General features: G+C 32.6%; 2 protein-coding genes across 3 annotated transcripts in view; both read left to right on the top strand.

The window, feature by feature from the left end:
• LOC141532127 (uncharacterized) overlaps positions 1-22974 on the top strand; it is a 99052-nt gene that overhangs the window by 48672 nt on the left and 27406 nt on the right. The gene's annotated exons all lie outside the window — the stretch shown is intronic.
• LOC141532107 (uncharacterized) lies at positions 18961-20649 on the top strand. Its single transcript, XM_074250281.1, has 2 exons — positions 18961-18978; positions 19046-20649. Exon 2 carries the CDS (start codon positions 19119-19121, stop codon positions 20580-20582), a length of 1464 nt encoding a protein of 487 aa, XP_074106382.1. The 5' UTR covers positions 18961-18978; positions 19046-19118; the 3' UTR covers positions 20583-20649.

Genomic DNA, 22974 nt, shown 5'->3' with positions numbered 1-22974 from the left:
AAAGGGCGGTTGAAAATAGAAAATTAAAGAGGCTCGAAGTCAAAGAAGCAAAAAGGTTAGAACAAGAACGAAAAAAAAAAAGAAAGAGAATTAAAAAAATTAATAAAGCAAGAGGGAGACGAGAATTCCAAAAAAGGAAAGAAGAATATATTAAAAAAAAAGATATTGAAGAAAGAAATATTATAATTTACTTATTTCATTAGCAATTTTTAAATGTTTAGTGTATTGTTTTCAGCATAAAAATTATATCTTTCGTAATTAAAATTATATCTTTTATAATGAAAATGTATTGTTACTTACTCTAATTTCCCAACTATTCATCAACTTAGTTATTATTTACATAAAGCATAGTTTTTGCATTTAGAGACCTTCATATTATTCGCTGTTCCGGTATTGGGCCAACCATGTTCCGGTATTGGGGCTAGGTATTTTTAGCGTTCCGGTACTGGGTCTTTTAGACTTTTTCGAAAAATATTTTTTTGATTTATTAAAATTTGCATAAAGTCATATTTAAAATTTTTTTCACATAGTTGAATGTTTGTTCCGAATGATTTATTAAACAAATCCTTTTTATAAGTAGCCTCAATAATTTTAAAATAATAAACACTGACACACGGCCTTCGTCGTTCCGCTATTGGGTCTTTTACCTTAGTGAATTTTGTGCTCTTGGGTATACGTTGTAACAGGATAAAATTACCTTAAATCGATAAGTCACCGGATATCGATAACTATTCGACATACCACTGGCGCGTCTCGATCTTCGGGCTTAAAGGGAGAATAGGAGGGGGTAGTTTTGGGTTAAAATAGGTGAGCCGTGCAGTGGAAAAAGGAGAAGTATTGTGACCGCCAGACACAGTTCCACCGAAATCAAGAAGGATCGTTCCCGACAGTAGTGACGAGACGAAGGAAGCCAACTACAACTAGGACTTCATCCTCAACGAGTGAGTTAAATCATCATTTTGTTCGTCAAGGTATCAATTATTACTCTGTGGGAAAGAAATGGACCGCGGTTTGCACTCGGTCTACTTTACCTCTTCTCAATTTATTTTATATAAAAATTTATTAATAAATAATAGTTAAACATTTGCTAGTTTTAACTGAGTGATTTTCATGGGGGCTTATACCCGAGAATCACTAAATTGACCTTGCGGGAAAAATTTTCCAACTAAAAATTTATCAATTAAATAATTAACATTCGAAAAAATTCGTTAATAAATTGTTATAATTTCTATAACAATTAACTTAAGAAAAATTGATTAATTTTGTCGCTTGAAAAATAAACAACAAACTTTTTACTCGTGGAATTTTGGTCGAGCGTCAGTACATTTCGTGTCACAGTAAATTCCAACACCCAAGGTCAAATACAACTAAGCTAGCGAATGTTCTAGCAAATAAATTTGAATGCTTCGACTTGTGTCGAATTTTTTATAATTTATAAAACTATTAGAAAGTTATTAAGAATATTTTACATTAGGAATTACTCACTGAATTTATTTTATATCGTAAAATTATTTTATCACGTGGAAATTAATTGATTTTGGGATTAATTCCGTAAATTAGTTATATTAAAATTTACTGAAAATAAATAATTATCGGCGTGGACATTGTCGAAGAAATTAGTTATTCTGAGTCGAAAATGTCACAGGAAAAATTAGTCAGAATCAGTTAATTTACAACATTAACAGGTGTTTAATAATTTTTTAACTTGATTGTAAAATTTATATCGTGATTAATTTAATTAGCAGAAGTTAATTCAAGGTATTAAGATCTCTCGAATTAAATAATTAATGTTATATTATTAAGATCACGAAAATAAGTTACTTAGGAATTTTCATCTACTTAATACTTTGATACAGAGTTAAAATGTACAATCGGAATTTGAAATCGAATGTTTGTTAAGACTTTTGGAATTTGATTGTAAATTTGGAATTATCGTTTCACTAATTTTTAATGATTGAATAATTTAATTAAAATATTTAACTAAAATTAATTACAGTCAATTTTGTTAAAATAAAATTTATAAAATAAAATTAATTAAGCAAAGTGTGGGTTATGTATTTGAAGAATTGTACAGATAATATGTGATAGAGAGTGTTAATAGTGTTAAGTTTGGTAGTCCGGTGGACTTAATTTTAAGTTATACTAGAAAACTTATAAGCGCGCGTTGCACGCGCGCCTTAAGATTAGTTTGTAATATGACCGATGAATCAAATGTATCTTTAATTAGATATATTTAATGTAATATTATAACTTATTAAATAATATTAAGAATACGTGTGATTTATTTAACTGTATGCAAACAATTAAGATCATAGAGTTCTATAAGTCGAAAAACTTATATCCATAGAACGTTACTATTCTAAAGTTATTTAAATGAATGCAAACTTTCCCGTGATGTTGAGTTTTTTTTTCTTATTTAAGTTTAAATATTAATTATGTACAAACAATCCTCATGTTCAATGGTGCATATTACATTATCTAGAAATTCATTAATAATTAATTTATTTGGTATTATATAGTTCTCAAAATTTAACGTGAATTACGGTAAATTTTCGATTATGATTCAATGATTTCCGACATAAATCGATCATGGATTCATGTTGGCGCGTCATGAGATTTATAAGTATGTGAAATTTAAAGTATTTTAATATTCGACATGAACTAAAATATTCATTAAAAATTTTGTGTCAAGTTTCATTTTCGTTTTTAGTATAAAATTTCGATGACTGTTGTTAAATAGTAGTTGTGTATTGTGAGATAACATTATCTTTAATCTACTTTATTATCTATAATTCAAATTTTTATTATTATTCGAAATGTTCGACAAAATTATAATTTTTATTATAATTAACTAATTTGGAGAGCGGCCGATAAATCGTGGGTTCGTGTAAAGCACGTCATGAAATTTAAAGTATTTTAATATTCAACACGTACTTAAAATATTCATTAAAAATTTCAAGTGTCAAGTTTCATTTTCGTTTTTAGTCTAAAATTTCGATTATTGTTGTTAAATAGTAGTTGTGTATTGTGAGATAACATTATCTTTAATCTACTTTATTATCTTCTATAATTCAAATTTTTATTATTATTCGAAATGTTCGACAAAATTATAATTTTTATTATGATTAACTAATTTGGAGAGCGGCCGATAAATCGTGGGTTCGTGTATAGCACGCCATGAAATTTATAAGTATGCGAAATTAGAAGTATTTTAATAATCAACACGTACTTAAAATATTCATTAAAGATTTTATTTATTTAATTTCATTAATGCTTTTATTTGAAAAATGCGATTTTTATCGTAGAATAGTAGTTGTGTATTCTGAAATCATAATATCTTTAGTCTGAATTATTATTTACCGCTTAAATGTTTGTTATTATTATAAGTATACTACTAAATTATGTTTTATTTTGTGTTTAAATAATTTAAGGTAACGATAAATCTTGAGTTACAAAATAGCATGTGATGCAGGTTACAATACTTATATTTACTCTCTAAGGTTCAGATATTTTATGATAATTTATAAACATGCTGTAACATATGAGTTTACTAATCGTAATTGTATCTATTCACATTTTGTATTACCATCACAAATTAGTTGTTGAATAATTGAAAATATTGATATTATAAATCTCGATTATCACTTTTTTATTGTAATATTTTTCTAATCGCTGTACAATTTACTATCGGTATAATTGTATGTATCTTTTAATGAGGAAAGTAATTACACTAGTCACAAAAATTAAGGGATATAAAAAAAATTCCAAATTTTTTGGTGATTTTCAGCGAGCTGTAACTCCGAGGAAAATGATCGCACAGAAAAAAAAAAAAGCAAATTGTAGCTCCAAGTGTCTAGTTTTTAGATATAACCATGAAAATTTTTTGTCATCGTCAGGTCTGGAGAAATCCTAAGAAAACTACTGAAAAAAAATTTTTCGAAATTTTTTTTCGTCTTAAAAAAGGTCTACGGGCTTCAAAAAAATTTTTTCGATTGTTTCGTTTAAAAGCTCTTTTAGTAAATTTAATACCCTTTAATTTGACGTAATCAAAAGCCTGTACGATAATTTGCCGCGGAGTTATCGTCAATCAAAGCAAAAAGTTTTTTTGACTTTGGAAATCAATAACTCTGGAAATAATGACCGTATAGGAAATTGAAGGAGGGTTTTGAAAACTACACAATATTCTCTATAAGAAAACGTAAACCGCTTTTAAAGAAAAAATTTTTTTGAATTGAAAACTCGGACTGAAAAAAGACAAAAATTCGCATAATTAAGGATATTTGGATAACTTGGTATAACTTTGGATAAAATGGATGAACGAAGGATATCGTTGGTAATTTTTTAACTTCAAAGTGTCCCCTAAAATCCCTAAGAAATTCAAAGCGCTGCGATTTTTTGTTCATAGTGCCCAGAAGCTTCAAATTCTGTGTTTTCGCAAAAATCACCATTATGAGCAATTTTGTGATTTTTATTCATTTTTCCATTGAAAAAAATTTTTTTTTTCAAAATTCTTTATTTTTTCGATCAAAGAGATTGATTTTTCAAGAAATTTGAAAAAAAAATTTCAATTTTTTTCGAAAATTTTTTTCGAAATTTTCTCAATTTTTTTCGACTGTTGTTTTACCGCCGGCATTAGCGTTACCCAAAGCGTACCACGTGGAGGTTGCTCGGTCGGATTTACGCTTCTCACACACACACACGTGTGTGTGTGTCCGTGTGTGTGTATGTGTGTGTGTGTGTGTGTGTCTTTGTCTGCGTGTTTGTCTGTTTGCAGCTGCCGAATGACCTCTGTACGCACGGCAGTAACTGCTCAGTACCGTGTATTGCCACCTCTGTTCCGAATCACAGCTCGTAAACGCTCTTGCATGTTGATGCATCGTCGAATATCACGTTGCGAAATTCCTTGCCAACAACGTAACAACGCTTGAGTCAACTGATGAAGATTGTGCAGTTGCGGATAGTCTCGCCGCAATCGACGCCCAAGCATGTCCCAAACATGCTCAATTGGGTTCAAATCAGGACTCATCGCTGGATGATTAAGCGTTGTTACGTTGTTGGCGCGGAGAAAAGTTCGCGTACGAACTGCAGTGTGAGGACGAGCATTATCCTGCATCAAAATGAACCATCTTGCCCCCATGCGTGTGCGCATAGGCAGGACGTGTGGCTCCAGAATTTCGTCGACGTACCTATCGGCAGTCAACGTCCCACGAACGATGACCAACGGGGTTCTGGTATTGAAGGACACGCCTGCCCACACCATGACTGATCCACCATTGAAAGCTGTAACTGGTCTCGTAAAACCATCCCGATCTCGTTCTCCACGACGGCGCCAAACGAGAGATCGTCTATCGCTGCCATGAAGACAAAATCGAGATTCGTCAGTCCATAATACACTGGTCCACTGTCTACGACCCCAATGGTGATGATCATGAGCATAGGCCAATCGGGCTCGGCGATGTCGTGGAGTGAGCATAGGCACGCGATTTGCGCGTCTAGCGCGTAGTCCTTGCTCTCGAAAGCGATTTCGAACCGTCGATGCCGATATGTGTTGTTGGGGAGGACGTTGTCGACGATTGCGAAATTGATGAGCGATCGTGTGGGCATGCGCAGTAGGGTTTCGACGAGCTTCTCGAATGATAGCTCGATCATCACGCTCGGTAGTGATTCGTAGTCTACCTTGACCCGGACGACGATCGTAACTTTGAGTCGCGTTAAATCGGGCATAGGCCCGACTGATAACGGACTGGCTCACTCCCATAGAAGCTGCTACTTCCACCTGACTGTAGCCCTCTTGAAGGAGGGTAACAATGCGAGCCACATCTGTGGCAGCTAAATGTCGACGAGGCATATCAAAAGGTGCTTATCAAAGAAAAGCTTACATAAAATTCACGTAAGGAATTTAGGCTAAAAAGAAAACGTAAAATTCAAGTTTTGTGTGAGGAAAAGCCGAACTCCGCGGGGGTATATCAATTTGTTTTTATTGAATTTTTAAAATGAGATTTAAAACTAAGGCAGTTGTAGCGGACAGAAAAAATTGAGTTAATTTTTTTGACAATATTGAAGCATTCTGAAGACGATAAAAAAAAAAATTAAAAAAAAAAATTTTTGATAAAAAAATTTCGAAAAAATTTTCGAAAAAGTTGAAAATTTTTTTTTCAAATTTCTTGAAAAATCAATCTCTTTGATCGAAAAATAAAGAATTTTGAAAAAAATTTTTTCAATGGAAAAATGAATAAAAATCACAAAATTGCTCATAATGGTGATTTTTGCGAAAACACAGAATTTGAAGCTTCTGGGCACTATGAACAAAAAATCGCAGCGCTTTGAATTTCTTAGGGATTTTAGGGGACACTTTGAAGTTAAAAATTACCAACGATATCCTTCGTTCATCCATTTTATCCAAAGTTATACCAAGTTATCCAAATATCCTTAATTATGCGAATTTTTGTCTTTTTTTTTCAGTCCGAGTTTTCAATTCAAAAAAATTTTTTCTTCAAAAGCGGTTTACGTTTTCTTATAGAGAATATTGTGTAGTTTTCAAAACCCTCCTTCAATTTCCTATACGGTCATTATTTCCAGAGTTATTGATTTCCAAAGTCAAAAAAAATTTTTTGCTTTGATTGACGATAACTCCGCGGCAAATTATCGTACAGGCTTTTTGATTACGTTAAATTAAAGGGTATTAAATTTACTAAAAGAACTTTTAAACGAAACAATCGAAAAAATTTTTTTGAAGCCCGTAGACCTTTTTTAAGATGAAAAAAAATTTCGAAAAATTTTTTTTCAGTAGTTTTCTTAGGATTTCTCCAGACCTGACGATGACAAAAAATTTTCATGGTCATATCTAAAAACTAGACACTTGGAGCTACAATTTGCTTTTTTTTTTTTTCTGTGCGATCATTTTCCTCGGAGTTACAGCTCGCTGAAAATCACCAAAAAATTTGGAATTTTTTTTATATCCCTTAATTTTTGTGACTAGTGTAAATTGCGATCTTGGTGTGTCATGTCGTGAAAATTATGAGCCTCGTCACAAATGCAACAAGTTTAGAAGATAATGCATAATTTATCGATTTATTAAGAATATTGATAATAATTTTGTTTTTTTCATATTGTCATATTTTGCGATTTACAAAAAGTTACAATTACGGCGCCATCTCAAGTATTTCTCTATATACATAATTTTTCACATGTTTATGAGTCCTATCGTTATTTTTTAAATATATTTTTAAAGAATTCCATGATTTAACTCGTGACATTGCAACGTACAATTGTCCATGATTGAAGACCTCTTTGTGGAGATCAATACCAATTTTTTCAAATGTTTGTCCTTGAGCTTTATTTATAGTCATTGCAAATGCTATCCTTATGGGAAATTGGCGCCGTTTAAAAGTAAAGGCATTAGAATGGTCATAAAATAAAGTTATCCGATTAATAAAAACGATTTCTCCTGCTTTGTCTCCTGTTAAAATTTTACATTTCAACAAAGATACTCCAAGTTCTATTATTAAAAGTCTTGTGCCATTACATAATCCTTCGTTAATGCTCAAATTTCTGATTAATATCACAACGCTGTATAGTCTTAATCGTAAAATATGCGGAGGGAAATTTGGTGGATTTAAAGTATGCAAGTATTCAATTAAAATAGACGCATTTAAATCTCCGTTATCACAATGTTCAGTGTTATCAATTATTAAGTGCTATCTATACTTTCATATGTTATTTCAGTAGAATTATCTAATTGGTTAGTAACTTTATTATTAATATCATCTACATCTACATTTCTAGGAGACAAAATAGCTAATTTAGTTAGCATATCATGATTATTATTTTTTATTGTATCTCCGTAAATATCGTTTACAATGTCAGAATTAGCAGATGCAATTAAAGTTTCGGGTATAACTATATAATCGTCATTGTTATTCAAATTACCATCTCCAAGTGATAACAGAAATTTTGCAAACTCAGTTTCTTCTTGTAATGCACGCATATTTTGTGTTAATGGAAATTTCGTAAAATACTTCCACAATATGCTAAATTTAATAGATAAATTAACCGTTTCACTACGTGTTGCATGTAATTTAATAGGTAGTAACTGCCTAAAGTCTCCACCAAGTACAATAATTTTTCCTCCAAAAGGTTCATTATTATTTAGTATATCTCTTAATGTTCGGTCTACTAATTCTAAAGCATATCTTGGAGCCATGGGTGCTTCATCCCAAATAAATAAATCTATATTTTTAAGATAGTCATAATCCTTAGAATTTTTCTTAATATTAGACGATGAATCAAAATATAGTGGTACAGGCATGCCAAATGCTTTATGCACAGTTTTACCTTCAGGAAGTAAGATTGCTGCTATTCCGGTAAATGCCATTGTACAAACATTTTTATTTTCACCTTTCAATATATGATACAAAGTAGTATAAATGAAAGTTTTTCCGGAACCACCTGGGCCATTAATGTAAAAACATGTGGAAGCATTACTATCACTGTTAACAGCTTTGTAAATAAGATCTACAATATTTTTCTGTGTTTCGTTAAGTTTATCATATTGTCGTTTACCAATTATTGTACTCTCCTCGTTTAATCCGTTAATTATATCATTTTCATCAGTAATAATAGTTTGTTCCATTGTTGGAAAATTATGTAAATTAGAACCTTCTGAATTTAATAATCTACTAATTTCAGCATAAGCTTTTGATTGAGCCAGGTCTTGTTCAAAATTCCTTTGAAAATCTTGTGACTTTAAACTTTTAAATTTTTCCCATAATAAATGTGGATGTACAGGTTGACAATAAATTAAAATACGCACAAATAATTTCCTTAATTGTTGAGGCATCATCCATAATTCAGCTTCATTTAATGCTCGTTCCCATTCGTTGTCATCTTCAATTAATCCTAAAGCTAAACATGTTTCAACAAATGTATCAAATTGTTTTCCATTTACAGTTTTTAGGTCTTCGAAACTTGTTGCGCCTTTAGTATATATCAACAATAATCTTAAGTGAAATAGTTCTATTTGATTTGGTGATATGGAATACATTCGCCCAATAACATTGAACTGTGCTTTACGTTTTTCCCAAGAGTAAGTATTAGATTCCTTTGAGGTCTTTTTATATACATAGTGTGATGGAATTTCAGAATATGAAATTGTTCGAGCTTCTAAATCCCGGCTGTTTAATTTGAAATAGTCCATGAGCATAGTTTGTTTTTCTAGAGCTTTATTTATACATTCTTCAGAATCAAGTGAATTAACGGTAATTGTTTGTTGATTTTCTAAGTGAACTGGTAAACGTATAACGGCATGACTTTTTTGCTGTAATTCTTTATTGAAGATTCTCCAACATGCTTCAACTGGACGAACATAACGTCCTTCAATAAAATCTTGAATTTCGTCATGGTTTACAATACCATTTATTGAAGGATTCGAAATATTTATTGCAGCAGCATCGTGACCTTTATATATATATTTATATAGATATTTTACAGCTTTTATGCTAGATACAATTTCGACATTCACATGACAATTCAATAGTAATAGTAATTTTTTATTGTGAGGTACTACATGTCTATTGTCAACGCAATAATTATTCAGTTTAAAGTATTGTTTATTTGTATTTTGACGTTTATAATTAGGATAGCCATTTTCATCAATTGTAGTTTCTTCTACAAATGATCTAGGGTATTTTTTTGAACACTTTCCGTCTTCTATACACCAATCCCCGCATGGACCATGTATCATATTTCTCATAACAATTTCATGAAGTACAGAATCAGTACTTGGATCTGGAATCTCAGCAGAAATATATTTATTAACAGCTACGGGTGTTGTTATTTTACTATCAGTAGCCAAAGTAAGTAGTAAATGAACGTGAGGAAGTCCACGTTTTTGATATTCAATCACATAAACATATGCAACTACTTTCCCAAAAAGATTTTCTTTTACTACTGTACGCATTAATCTTTTAACCTTTAGATAAAAGACTCTTGCTACTAAATCAGGTCTATCGGCTACAGTTTGACCAGGAAGTAAATTTTCTTCTATTTCAGTCCACTTAGGATTGCATGTCATTGTGATAAATAAATCAGGTGTTCCAAATTTACGGACTATACACATATCATCTTGATAATGTTGAACCATATTTCTTGGTGAATTAATAAATGTGGAAGGTAATATATACATTTTTCCAGGTTTGTCGTTAGTGTTATTGCGTTTCTGTAAGTAATCAATTAATCCTTGATATGATTCTGCTCGTAATTGTTTTTGATGATTCCGACAATAATCAATTCTATCTTTTTCTATTTTAACATAATTATCAATTGTCCATTGTTGAAACAGTCTACGTCCCATGATAAATGCATTGAAATCTTCGTCACGTATTGCCATGCGATATTTAATGTAAGCATTTCGTGTAATGCATTTATCTGTTATGTCCACTCAAAAAAAAATTTTCTTTAAATTTAAATCATCCGCGCAGATGGAAGACTTCTCTATGCGCGAAAGCCACAATAAAATATAAGCTACGCGACTGCTGGTTGACTAGCGGGGACTTCTGCAATCTCAGCACCGCGAGTATTTAAAAAGGCGATCAACAGCCAACGCCTTGTCTTTGAGCAAGTAATTTGACTTCCGCGTTTACTTGACGGGCCCGTGCCTTGTAAAAGTCACTCATCTTAATTTGCGCTGCACTTAAGACGAGTTCAGACTCGGTTCAACCGGCAGGCCACGTATTGGTCTTTGAGCAATTAATTCGACTTCCGCGTTTAATTGACGGACCCGTGCCTTGTAAAAGTCCCTTATCTTAATTTGCGCTGCACTTAAGACGATTTCAGACTCGGTTCAACCGGCAGGCCACGTATTAGTTATTAATTAAAAATCTAGAGAACCGGAATCTCAAAGTTCTAATTTGCCCTGCACTTAGGCGAGAATCCGGGCATTAAGTTTAAATAAAATATCTCTAAAAAGCTAAATTTGCGCACTTTACCCTACGGGGGACTGGAGGACGTTAGCTCAAATAAATAAAATTCATTAATATAATTTCGATTAAATAAAATTTGTGAAAGTGTAAAAGTTTAGGTGTTTATTAAAATAAATCTTAAAAAGAAGTGAAATTCCATTCGAGTTCATTAATTTCATAAGATAAGAAGCCCTTAGAATAAGCAGCCCAAATCCACCCTACTCCATCCGCTGCGAGAACCAACCAAAGAGCCCAATCAAGGAACAGGCGCTAACGGCTGCCCTAAAACCACGGATCTGACCATCAATAAAGTTCCTGTAACAGTAAGTACATCTACTCTCATAAAAATCCGTCAGTCTCAAACGAAGGCGTGATAAGTTCGTATTTCGAAAACGTCCCACATAAATAATTAAAACAACGGAATTAAAACCTCCGTTGCGTATTCTTTAAACTGTTAGTCCAAACCTCCACCGTTTACGCTACCGCTTTAAAAACGCCCTTGGACATAACATATCTTTGTTAACACACTTAATACCTTTATGCCAACCTTGCGTACCAAACGGATAAAATAATGGATAAACCCATGGTTCCACGTTAGGATCCAGTGTACTAAGAGTTTTTAATTGTTTAGTATGGATATTTTTAATTGTCACGTATGATTCAGGAATGTCTCCATCAGCAGTTGTTGAAAATACTGCCGCAACTTCATTAACCCTTTGGAAATTATAACGACGTTTATCCATTCCAGGCTTTAACGAAAACAATAGTTGCAATTCAGGTTCCGAATTATTATTCTTTACCGTTTCTGTTATTAATTCGTCTTTCATCATTTGAAATGATTTTGCAAAAATATTATGTTGCCTCATAATCTCTTCTATACTCTTAATAATATTAATATTTAATTGCGAATTTCGTTCGCAACGATAATATGATGCCTCATTAGCATCAATTATAAATAATTGTCCATTTGTAGGGGATTCATTAATTTCGGGGTATAACGATTCATTGATTTGGTAATAAATTTGACCTTGGATTTTGAAACAATAGGGCCCTGGACGTCTATTACTAAAGTTCGCTAAATTAGCGTTAAAAGAAGCAAATGAAAATGAACTATTACAGTATCTAAGTCTTTTAAAGAAATGCTTTGAATGGTCGTGAGAACCATCAAAAAGGCTTTTTAAAATCGACGGAGGTTCTGGTAACTTATCTAATAGAACTTCACCATGACTACATCAATCGTTAAAAGAATGTTTTTTATTAGCAACTTTTTCATCCGCAAAATGTCGTGCGTTACAATTAGTGCACTTAACATTCATTGGTCCTAAATAGTGTTCACAAATATTTCTTTCATTAATAATATTAACATTATTATCAGTCGAAAGATCTTGATCGTTTGGAATTTCGGTGTTATTATCATTATGTGATAATAAAGCATCCGCAGTATCACGATTATCATTTTCATATTCATATTCTCCATTTTGGTCATATGTATAGTTAGATCTGTTTGATGTTGATGGATCACTAGCTAAATAAATTTCTTGTGGAAAATTCGTCGAAGCAATGTCATGTGTATGATAATTATTATATAATTTCTGTGGATTTTGATTATCTACATGATAAATTCCAATAGATGTGGAAGGTTCATTTAATAAATCCGGGGTGGTCACTGTTATTTTTTGATGAGTTGGAAATTCCATTATACATTTCATGGCATTTACTTTTTTGGATATTTTTTTTGGTTTATGTATTTTTGTATTTGTTCTATCTGATTTTCTTTTCGCATTTTTTTTGTCAAGCTTAGCTCTTTTGAATGATTCTTCCTCCTCTGGAGACCGTTCAACCTTCATTCGCGGCATTATATTAAAATAACTTAAATATAACGTGAGACAGTATAGTAAACAGTAATAATAATCTATAATTAATGAATGCTCAAACAAATTATGCAATTTAAAATAATGAGTATTAGCCAAGTCTATACAAAGTAACTTAAGAATAAATAATTTAAAAAAAAAAACAATATATTTCTTTTATAAGATAAAAAAAAGCTATTTATTATGATACATAGGGATGTACTTGCAATACAAACATTTAATTGTCTTAATACGAATAAATTAAATTTAAAAGTATGATACAAAATAAATTAACAAATAATACATAAGAATAACGTTGAAAATAATGATATTTTGTATTGATTACAGTCATTAATTTTTACTTAAATGTTACTTGTTATTCCCCTGCGTGTTGAAGTTATTAATTTATTAAGTATTTCGTTAGAAATAAGTTTATTACTTCTAAACAATTATATTAATAATAATATTATTTAAGTCAAAATTCTTATATCAATTCTATACGTTTAGAATTTTTTTATTATCTTAATCATATAATTTTGTTTAATTATTTCTGTGTACATTTCTATCAGTTTATGAATGTTTTATGTTAACTTATTTTTTACAAATTTTCTTATTTTTTTCAATCGATTAGCTTACATTTTTTAAAAATTATAATATTCTTTTCATTATATTTTATGAATGTTCAATTTATCTTGTTTTTTCTTTATTTTCAATTTTAATAAAATCCTTGTCTTAATAAATTTTCTTTTTCTTAAAATCTCATTATTTTTTAAAATTTCTTTTATATATATTTTTTAGTGATCGTTATTGTTTTATTGCTCTTCTTCGAATAATTTCTATTGCTTCGGTGGTGAAATCTGAAACCAAAATTAAAAAACTGCTATAATTTATACGTGACTATTTATTATCTATTACATGCAAAATGTCGAATATTTATTAAATGTGACAGTAGAGTTAAAATGACGTAGAATTTAAATGTTTCTTTAATTTTAAATTTGTAACATTCATAGTTAGAAAAGAGGATTGTAAACTACTGGCAATGTTAATTCATCATAAGTTAACGTGCTATGATCAATTAAATTTATTCAAGAGTAATGAAAACAATTTAAATTTTGTTATTTTCATTCCTTTTTAATCTGTATTTTCATTCGGGTATAAATTATCATAACAATAGATTTTTAAATGATTTTGTAACCAATTAATGATATACATTGAATGTTAAAAATTTATTTTGACAATGAAATCGCGAATACTTAGACATGAATTTTAATTTTTTCGTCAAAAAATTTAATTAGATGAATAAAATAAAATATAAATGTCACTATCTTAACCAATATCCGTATTAAAATTAATATATATTTAGTAGCGTTTGAATAAAGCTCGTTAATCATAATGTAGTTCTAATAATAATTGTTATTTTAGCAATTTATTAAATTAAATAATACTTACATGATTCACTCAACGAAAAAAGATCGAAAGAAGTCGATTATTATCCAATTTTATCGATAATATGAATCTGGCGTGCAACATCGAGGTTATGTTTTACGCTTGCATTTTAAACACAGGTACATTCGATTATGAAATACGAAATACGATATTGTTTACGTATATTTGAATCTTAATAATATTTATTATATGCAGGTATTATCAAAAGTTATTTTGATATTTAGATGCCAATTGGGCACAAACGTTAAGACGTTGAATTCTTAAATGCGAATTGCGCTTGGTGATTTGAGTAAATTAAAAAAGGTATGAGTATAGGTAATCGATCAACATACTGTATCGAAATCAACTTAGAAATAAGATTCGAGATATTTATAAACAAAACGTTTAGATAAAAAGATAATAAAGCCTTGAATTATTATAAACATAGGCAGTTTTATTTTTCAATATTGACGGTATTTTAGTAATTAAAAGAATTAAATAAAAGTGTCCTACATTGCATCGATATACTTTAGAGAAGTAAATTTAGTATTGGAAATCTCGATTCTGATCGCAAAATGGCTTCGATTTCCAATTGATCAAAAATTAAAGAACGCGAATATCGCTCGAATTTAAACTTATGGTCGAATTATAAAGTTAATAAATTAATATAAAATTAATGAATTACTGAACTAAGATCATGGCGATGCAAAAATATCAAGTTTAGTCAGCAGTATTATGAATTTCTAGCTCAGTATAAAGGAAAATAAATAAATAAATAAATACTTACGAGAAAAATCACATAAAAATAATTATAAAATAGTAGTGAAGCTGGGGGGCGATACCGACATTACAGGAATCTGTTTTTACCAACAGAGGGTTCATATCCATGCTAAGTACCATTTGTCGATATGTGTGACCTGTTTTACCGACAGTTTGAGGATATGGTCGAGGTTTTGCAGGTGGCGCTGGTGGTGAATTCCGCCGCCATCTTACTGTCCGCCATTTCCCCGCCATTTTTAAAATTTATCCGCCATTTTGAATTGTGAATCCGTCATTTGAATCCGCCATTTTGAATCCGTCATCTGGTGGCTGCTATCAGCCATTTGAATCCGCCATCTGGTGGCTGCTATCCGCCATTTTGAATCAGATTTCCGCCATCTGGTGGCTGCTATCTGAAATCCGCCATTCTGAATCCGCCATTTTGAATTGTGAATTCACCATTTTGTTAAAAAATGCACCTGTGATCTAACCATCAACTATAGTTGCTTAGATCACAGGTGCATTTCATTGTTTATATTCCGAAAAGATTAATATATTCAAACTGCATGTATGACGAGTACATGCGAGAAGATACACCATCTGGTGAGGTTTTTGTCAACCTTAGGTTTAAGCCTGTTCAAGGTCATACGCAGTTTTCTTTGTTCTCCTGCGTAGTAGATGACGTCATCAGATAGGTTTGAACCTGTTCAAGGTCGCGTAACTGCGTAGTTTTCTTTGTTCTATTTCTAACTGCGTAGTAGATGACGTCATCAGACAGGTTTAGACTTGTTTTGTGAAAGGGGTGGGGAAATTTCCACGAACCAGATGACTCATTCTGTTCTAGAATTTTCTAACTGCGCAGTAGATGACTCATTCTGTTCTAGAATTTTCTTACTGCGCAGTAGATGACGTCATCAAACCGGTTTTGAGGTAGAGGAGTGGGGGTAACTACGCAGTATTTTCTGCCTATATAAGCAGCTCGCTGAGAGCGTACTTCATAAAAACGAAGTACATCTCTCATGATTAAACAGTATTCAGTGTTATATAAAATATAGTGAAGTTTAGTGTTGTGAAGTACGCGAGTATAGTCCAGTGTGCAAAAACTATTGTGTGCATAAACTGTAGTCCAGTGTACCAAAAACTATCGTGTAAATTCAGTGTGTGTATAAACTATTGTGAACATAACCTATAAACAGTGTATATAACCTACAAACAGTGTATATAACCTATAAAAGTGTACATAACCTATAAACAGTGTATATAACCTATAAACAGTGTGCATAACCTTCAATATTGTGTAAACAGATAGTAGTGAAGTGTGCGTCTTCCCAAGATGGCTCCACCTAAGCTCATTGAGGCTCTCAAAAACTTGGTGGACACTATTGCTGTCTCATATATGCTGATCTGTTAGGAGAGCAGCTCACTGATAATCATCGTCAAAGGTGTTTAAGGGTGTGCAATGAAACTATCCAGTACTTCAACACTATATTACTCGATCCTGGAACATCAATTCAAGTGAGACGAAGTGTTCAAGCACACATCAACCAACTCAACTGGTTTGCCGATCAGTTCTCCAGACTCGGTAACCTAGTTGTTGGTGGAGATCTTAACCAAGGAGTCAAATGGCGGGACTTGGAAAACGCGTTCGCTGGTAACATCCAGAACAGTGTATATAACCTACAAACAGTGTATATAACCTATAAAAGTGTACATAACCTATAAACAGTGTATATAACCTATAAACAGTGTGCATAACCTTCAATATTGTGTAAACAGATAGTAGTGAAGTGTGCGTCTTCCCAAGATGGCTCCACCTAAGCTCATTGAGGCTCTCAAAAACTTGGTGGACACTATTGCTGTCTCATATATGCTGATCTGTTAGGAGAGCAGCTCACTGATAATCATCGTCAAAGGTGTTTAAGGGTGTGCAATGAAACTATCCAGTACTTCAACACTATATTACTCGATCCTGGAACATCAATTCAAGTGAGACGAAGTGTTCAAGCACACATCAACCAACTCAACTGGTTTGCCGATCAGTTCTCCAGACTCGGTAACCTAGTTGTTGGTGGAGATCTTAACCAAGGAGTCAAATGGCGGGACTTGGAAAACGCGTTCGCTGGTAACATCCAGACTGGATGTATTATCAACCAGCATCACAAAGATCCAGCATCATTTCTCCAGGCCTCACGGGACATCGTCATCAATAAGGTGCAGAGTGTCTTGAGAGATCTGGCAGGGTTGAAAGTGAATGTTGAACTCTTTTGCACATTCCGGAAACATCAACAAGACATAGAAGAACGAAAATCTTTTGTCACCAAAAGTCGCGAGATTCTCCCTGCCACATCTCTTCAGGATTGGTTTAGTCAACATGTCTACGACAAATTACTACAAAGAATCGAAGATTTTGAACATGAGGGTTCTGGATGGAGTCTGCTTGGACCGAACAGCTTGATGGTGACTATGTCAAGATTCGCACCAACCCAAGTTGGAAACTCCACCTTCGTTAGATTACCAAAGGATATTGTCAAGGAGAATGCGGTTACAAACATCCAAAATAAGGATGAGTTCTGCTTCCTATGGTGCGTCAATGCTGCGTTACATCCACCTGTTCTCAATCCAGAACTACCTGAAGAATATCAACACTTTAGCATCAGATTGAACTATGAAGGTATAGAATTTCCAATTAAACTTAATGACATTCCGAAATTTGAAAAAATGAATAATCTTAGCATTAACGTATACAGTATAGAGTCGGAATTTACGAGTAAAAAGTCTGAGAAAAGTGTTATTATTCCATTATATTTAAGTAACTCTGAATCAAAAATACCTGCAATTCATTTATTGATGATTAAAAAAGTGTAAATTATACAGATAATTTAGATCATATTGAGTCAGTCTATCACTTTGCATGGATACATAATCTTTCCGGATTAATTACTAAACAAATAACTAAAGGTAAACATAAATTGTACTTTTGCGATCGTTGCTTGAATCATTTTAAGCATCAAAAAAGTTATAAAGAACATATATCTGATTGTTTCAAATCTAACAAAGTCCGCATGGACTTTCCGAACGAAAAAAACCGAGTTTTGAAATTCAAAGATTTCAAATCTAAAGATCCTGTACCGTTTGTAGTCTATGCAGATCTTGAATGCATACTCGAACCCCAGGGAGATGATGTCAAAAAAGTTCACAAGCATGTTCCACACAGTATTGCTTACTATGTACATTGTAGCTATGACAATACATTGTCTAAATTTGAATTGAACCGTTGTCCAGATTGTATCAACTGGTTTGTTAAACAATTAGAATCATTAGCTATTGACTTTGAAAAAATTTTAAAGAATCCCATCAAAATGAAACCTCTTACCAAAGAACAACAAGATAGGCATAATTAGGCAACTGTTTGTCATATCTGTGAAAAACCTATAACATCTCCTAATGATAAAGTTTATGATCATTGTCACTTCACCGGGAACTATAGAAACGCTGCTCATAAATCATGTAACGTTAATTATCAGAAATCTACCATTATCCCCATTGTCTTTCATAATTTATCCGGCTATGACTCACACTTTATAATTAAATCCTTAGCTACAGTATTTGAAGGTGAAATTTCATTACTACCGATCAATAAAGAGCGTTACATTTCTTTTACAAAATCAGTTAAAAATACTTCAGTCTCTTTAAGATTTATTGATTCATTTAGATTCATGGCTTCCAGTTTAGAGAAATTAGCTTCATACCTTGATGATAGTGACAAGAAAATTACACAATTACACTACCCAGACCCTGATAAATTCAAATTAGCAACACGTAAGGGTGTATTCCCATATGAGTACATTGATAATATTGATAGACTTGATGAAAAACAGCTGCCTGATCAGGATTCATTTTTTCAAAATTAACCAACTCTACCATTTCTGATAATGATTATGCATTTGCTCAAGTAGTTTGGAATGAGTTTGATATTAGTACTCTCGGTGAATACTCAGATTTATATTTGAAAACAGATGTACTTCTTTTAGCTGACGTGTTTGAAAATTTTAGATTGAGTTGTTTCAAAACATACAATCTTGATGCCATACATTTTTATACAGCACCAGGTCTTTCAAACTCTGCAATGTTGAAGCATACTGAAGTAGAACTTGAACTGTTAACTGATCCTGAGATACTTCTTTTCATTGAAAAGGGTATTCGTTATGTGGTATCGATGTGTGCTAATAGACATGCTGAAGCTAACAACCGGTATATGGGCAAAGATTTTGATTCAAACAACCCCGAAACATACCTGATGTACTACGATGTAAATAATTTGTATGGCGCAGCGATGAGTATGTCTTTACCCCAGGGTAAATTTGAATGGGTTGAAAATGTAAATAATGTAGATCAGTTTTTCAATGATGATGAAAGTGTAGGCTACATCCTTGAAGTAGACCTACACTATCCTGAGAAATTACATGATCTACACAAAGATTTGCCTCTCTGCCCTGAACATTTTATACCACCTGGCAGCAAACAACAAAAATTAACAACAACTCTGTATGATAAGACTAATTATGTAATACATTATAAGAATTTGAAACAATGTTTAGATTTAGGCTTAGAACTTAAGAAAATACACAGAGTCTTGAAATTTGAACAATCAGACTGGCTCAAATCATACATTGATAAAAATACTGATTGTCGAAAAATAGCGAAAAATGATTTTGAGAAAAATTTTTACAAGTTGATGAACAACGCGGTTTTCGGAAAGACAATGGAGAATGTTCGTAAATACAAAGAAGTTTGGTTAAGAACAAAGTGGGCGGGGCGTTATCAGGTATCAGACCTGATTTGTAAGCCAATCTTCCACAGCGTAACTGTATTTGATGAGGATATAGTCATAATTGAAATGAAAAAAGCTAGAGTTGTTTTTAACAAGCCAATCTATGTAGGCTTTAGTATCTTAGACTTATCCAAGACTTTTAGCTACGATTTCCATTATAATTATGTAATGAAAAATTATGAAACGACATCTAAATTATTGTATACCGATACAGATAGTCTTATTTACCAATTTAATGTACCGAACGTATACGAAGACATCAAACGTGATATCTCAAGGTTTGATACCTCTGACTACCCACCCCAAAATGTCTTCAACATGCCGTTAGCAAACAAAAAGGTCCTGGGGCTTATGAAGGATGAGAACAATGGAAAAATCATGTCCGAGTTTGTGGGTCTCAGAGCCAAGCTCTACGCCTTCGAGATTCACAATCCTGAGAAGGAAAGAGATAGGATCAAGAAACGGGCAAAGGGTATCGGAGGATCTACCTTGAAGACAATCACGTTTGATGACTTCAAACGATGTCTGTTTGAAAACGTATTATTAAGAAAAGAGCAGTACATGATAAAAAGTAAAAATCATCAAGTACACACAATAAAGCAGGAGAAACTTGCTCTCAGTTGGGGTGATGATAAACGTCAACTTATTGAGGCTAGCACTGATACCCTACCATGGGGTTACAAGGGGCCACTAGTTTTTAAGAAAAGAAAGATTGTGCAAGATAATAATAATGATAATAAGAAGCAAAAATTACTGTAAAATTAGTAATATTAAAAAACAATGTAAATATAGTTTTAAGGTTTGTAAATAAAAACAATATATAATTTGTGTTTTACATATCAGATTTATTTATCCAACTATTATGCTTAGTATCAAATCCTAGCCATTTAACATAGTATTTATTTCCACGTTTTCTAATTACTTTTTCAACAAGATATACATCTGGATATTTGACTTTGCTGAGTTCTTCATTGTAAAATCCTCCTTCAATTGGTTGATCCTGATAGTCCACGAGCTTGTACGTCGTTGGATTCGTGTTCTGCACCGACTTGATTGTGAAGATTTCTGTTGTCTAGTTTGGTGTGTATCCCTTGTCAAACACATGCTTGTACTTGCTGATTCGGACTTTGTCTCCAACTTTAAACTTCTTCTGTTGTGATTTGACTTGCAGTGGTTGATATATGTTTTCCAATAGTTGTTTCTCCTGAGCAGCGGTAACATCAACAGGTTTCATTTTGATAGTGCGATGTTTAGTGTTGTTGTAAGTATTCACCAAGTCATCAAGTATATCGGTCCACTTGTAGCTGCAACGAGCTGTGAATTCTCGCCACATTTTAGTCTTGAGTGTTCTATTGAAACGTTGACATATGGATGCTTTGAGATTTCTGAATTTTGAATACAGATTTATCTTGTGCTGCTTCATCAGATCTTTAAATTCTTTGTTGTAAAACTCTTTACCCTGATCAACATGGAGATTCTTAGGTACACGACCTTGCTGGAGTACAGACTTCATAGCACTAGTGACATCTACACCACCTTTTGATTTAATTGGAACTGCCCAGGCATATTTAGAAAATATATCTATGATTGTAAGCAGATACTTGTGTCCTTTATTGACTGTCGCATATGGAATCATCTCAACCAAGTCAGCTTGCCAAGTCTCGTCGAGACCTCGGATGTCAACATGACGACGTTTATAGTTCCTGCGAGCCGGTTTGTGAAGCTCATTAGCTATCACTGTCTTTTTGTCGTTCATTGAGTTTCTCAGTGAGATATTTGATATTATTTTGGTGAGAGGAAAGTACTGCTTTAACTTCCTCAATAGATGTCTGCAAATTTCCCACAGCAGCCTTCAGTATTACTATTTCAGAGTGTAAATGTGAAATAATCTCTTTCTGTTCACTGTCTATACTTTTATTCAGTTCAGACATCTGTCTCAGTACAAACTGCACTGTCGCCGCATCATGTTCATTTGAAGGATTACCGAGATTGCACAGCCTTTTATTCTCAATGTTATAGTTTCCATCAGAAGTTACATTGAAACCTCTACCAGCTGGCCCTCGTTGACCTAAGTTATTGTCCAGTGGACGTCCAAATATATCGATGCTCATGGTTGTGAACACTTTGACTGTCAATGTGTGAATGATTTAATTTTTCAGAAGCTTTTAATATATAACTCCAGCCTCCCTAAGCTCTTCAATAATTGACATGATTTCATTCGTGTGACTTGGATTTCCAGCAGCTTGAGATGCCATAAGTAGTCGCAAACGATCAACTAGTTCATTTGGATCATCCCAGTAAACATAGTCCATTGGTAATCTCTGTTTTCTTGCAATCATATATTTTGGTAACCCTTTACCGAACTTGGTGATAAAATCAGCAATGTATTTATTGAACTTGATTGTTGTATCTTCATAAATGGTACGATTTGGATCATAATTTTTCCTATGAGCGTTGGTATGTTGAATTATGTCCAAGTACTTTTTCTTATCATCTGGGGTGATGAGTGCATCCTCTGGTGATTTTCTAAATAATAATTCCAACAACCCAGGAGTTATTGGATAATTTTTTTCTTTGACAGTTATTGTATCATTTGCAAATGAAATAGGTGAATCACCCATATGCATTTCACCGCGTTTTCTGCGTACACCATATCTCATATCATTATCTTTATGTTTTTTACTTAAACGTTGTAGATAATTAGTGAGAAGAGGATTTCTACGAGCTGGAGTACTTGTTGATGGTGGTGGCTGAGTAATAGCAAGTGCTGTATTCTCAAATGAACTTTCATCATCTGTTATTAAACTGTTGTATACTTCTGGATCATCATATAAAGATTTTTCAACCTCTTGTTTTTCAACCTGTGGTTTTTCTTCTTTTTTAATATTTTCCCCTTTCAACTTTGAAGATTCAACTATACTCTGGAGTGGTGTCACAATAGGCTTGAACATTTCCTCCATAGCTTTCTCAGCTGTATCTTTACCCAACTTCAACATCTTGTGCTTCCGTCGGATGGCATCACTGGCTTGAGATATCTGATGCAGAATATCTTTCTGCTTTGATATTTCTTCAGGCTTCATGTTGACAGGTTAACGTCTACAGCATGTATGACTATCACACTCTAAAGTACCTCAATTTATACTAATGAAGC

This window comes from Cotesia typhae, unplaced genomic scaffold (genome assembly GCF_013202065.1).
Source record: "Cotesia typhae breed Kobodo isofemale line unplaced genomic scaffold, CoteBio_Ctyphae contig_56, whole genome shotgun sequence".
Classification (NCBI taxonomy): Eukaryota; Metazoa; Arthropoda; class Insecta; order Hymenoptera; family Braconidae; genus Cotesia; species Cotesia typhae.
This window is presented reverse-complemented; position numbering and strand designations above follow the sequence as displayed.

Coding starts and splice junctions, on each gene's coding strand:
- LOC141532107 (XM_074250281.1), top strand. CDS start 19,119: ATGTTGAAGCATACTGAAGTAGAACTTGAACTGTTAACTGATCCTGAG.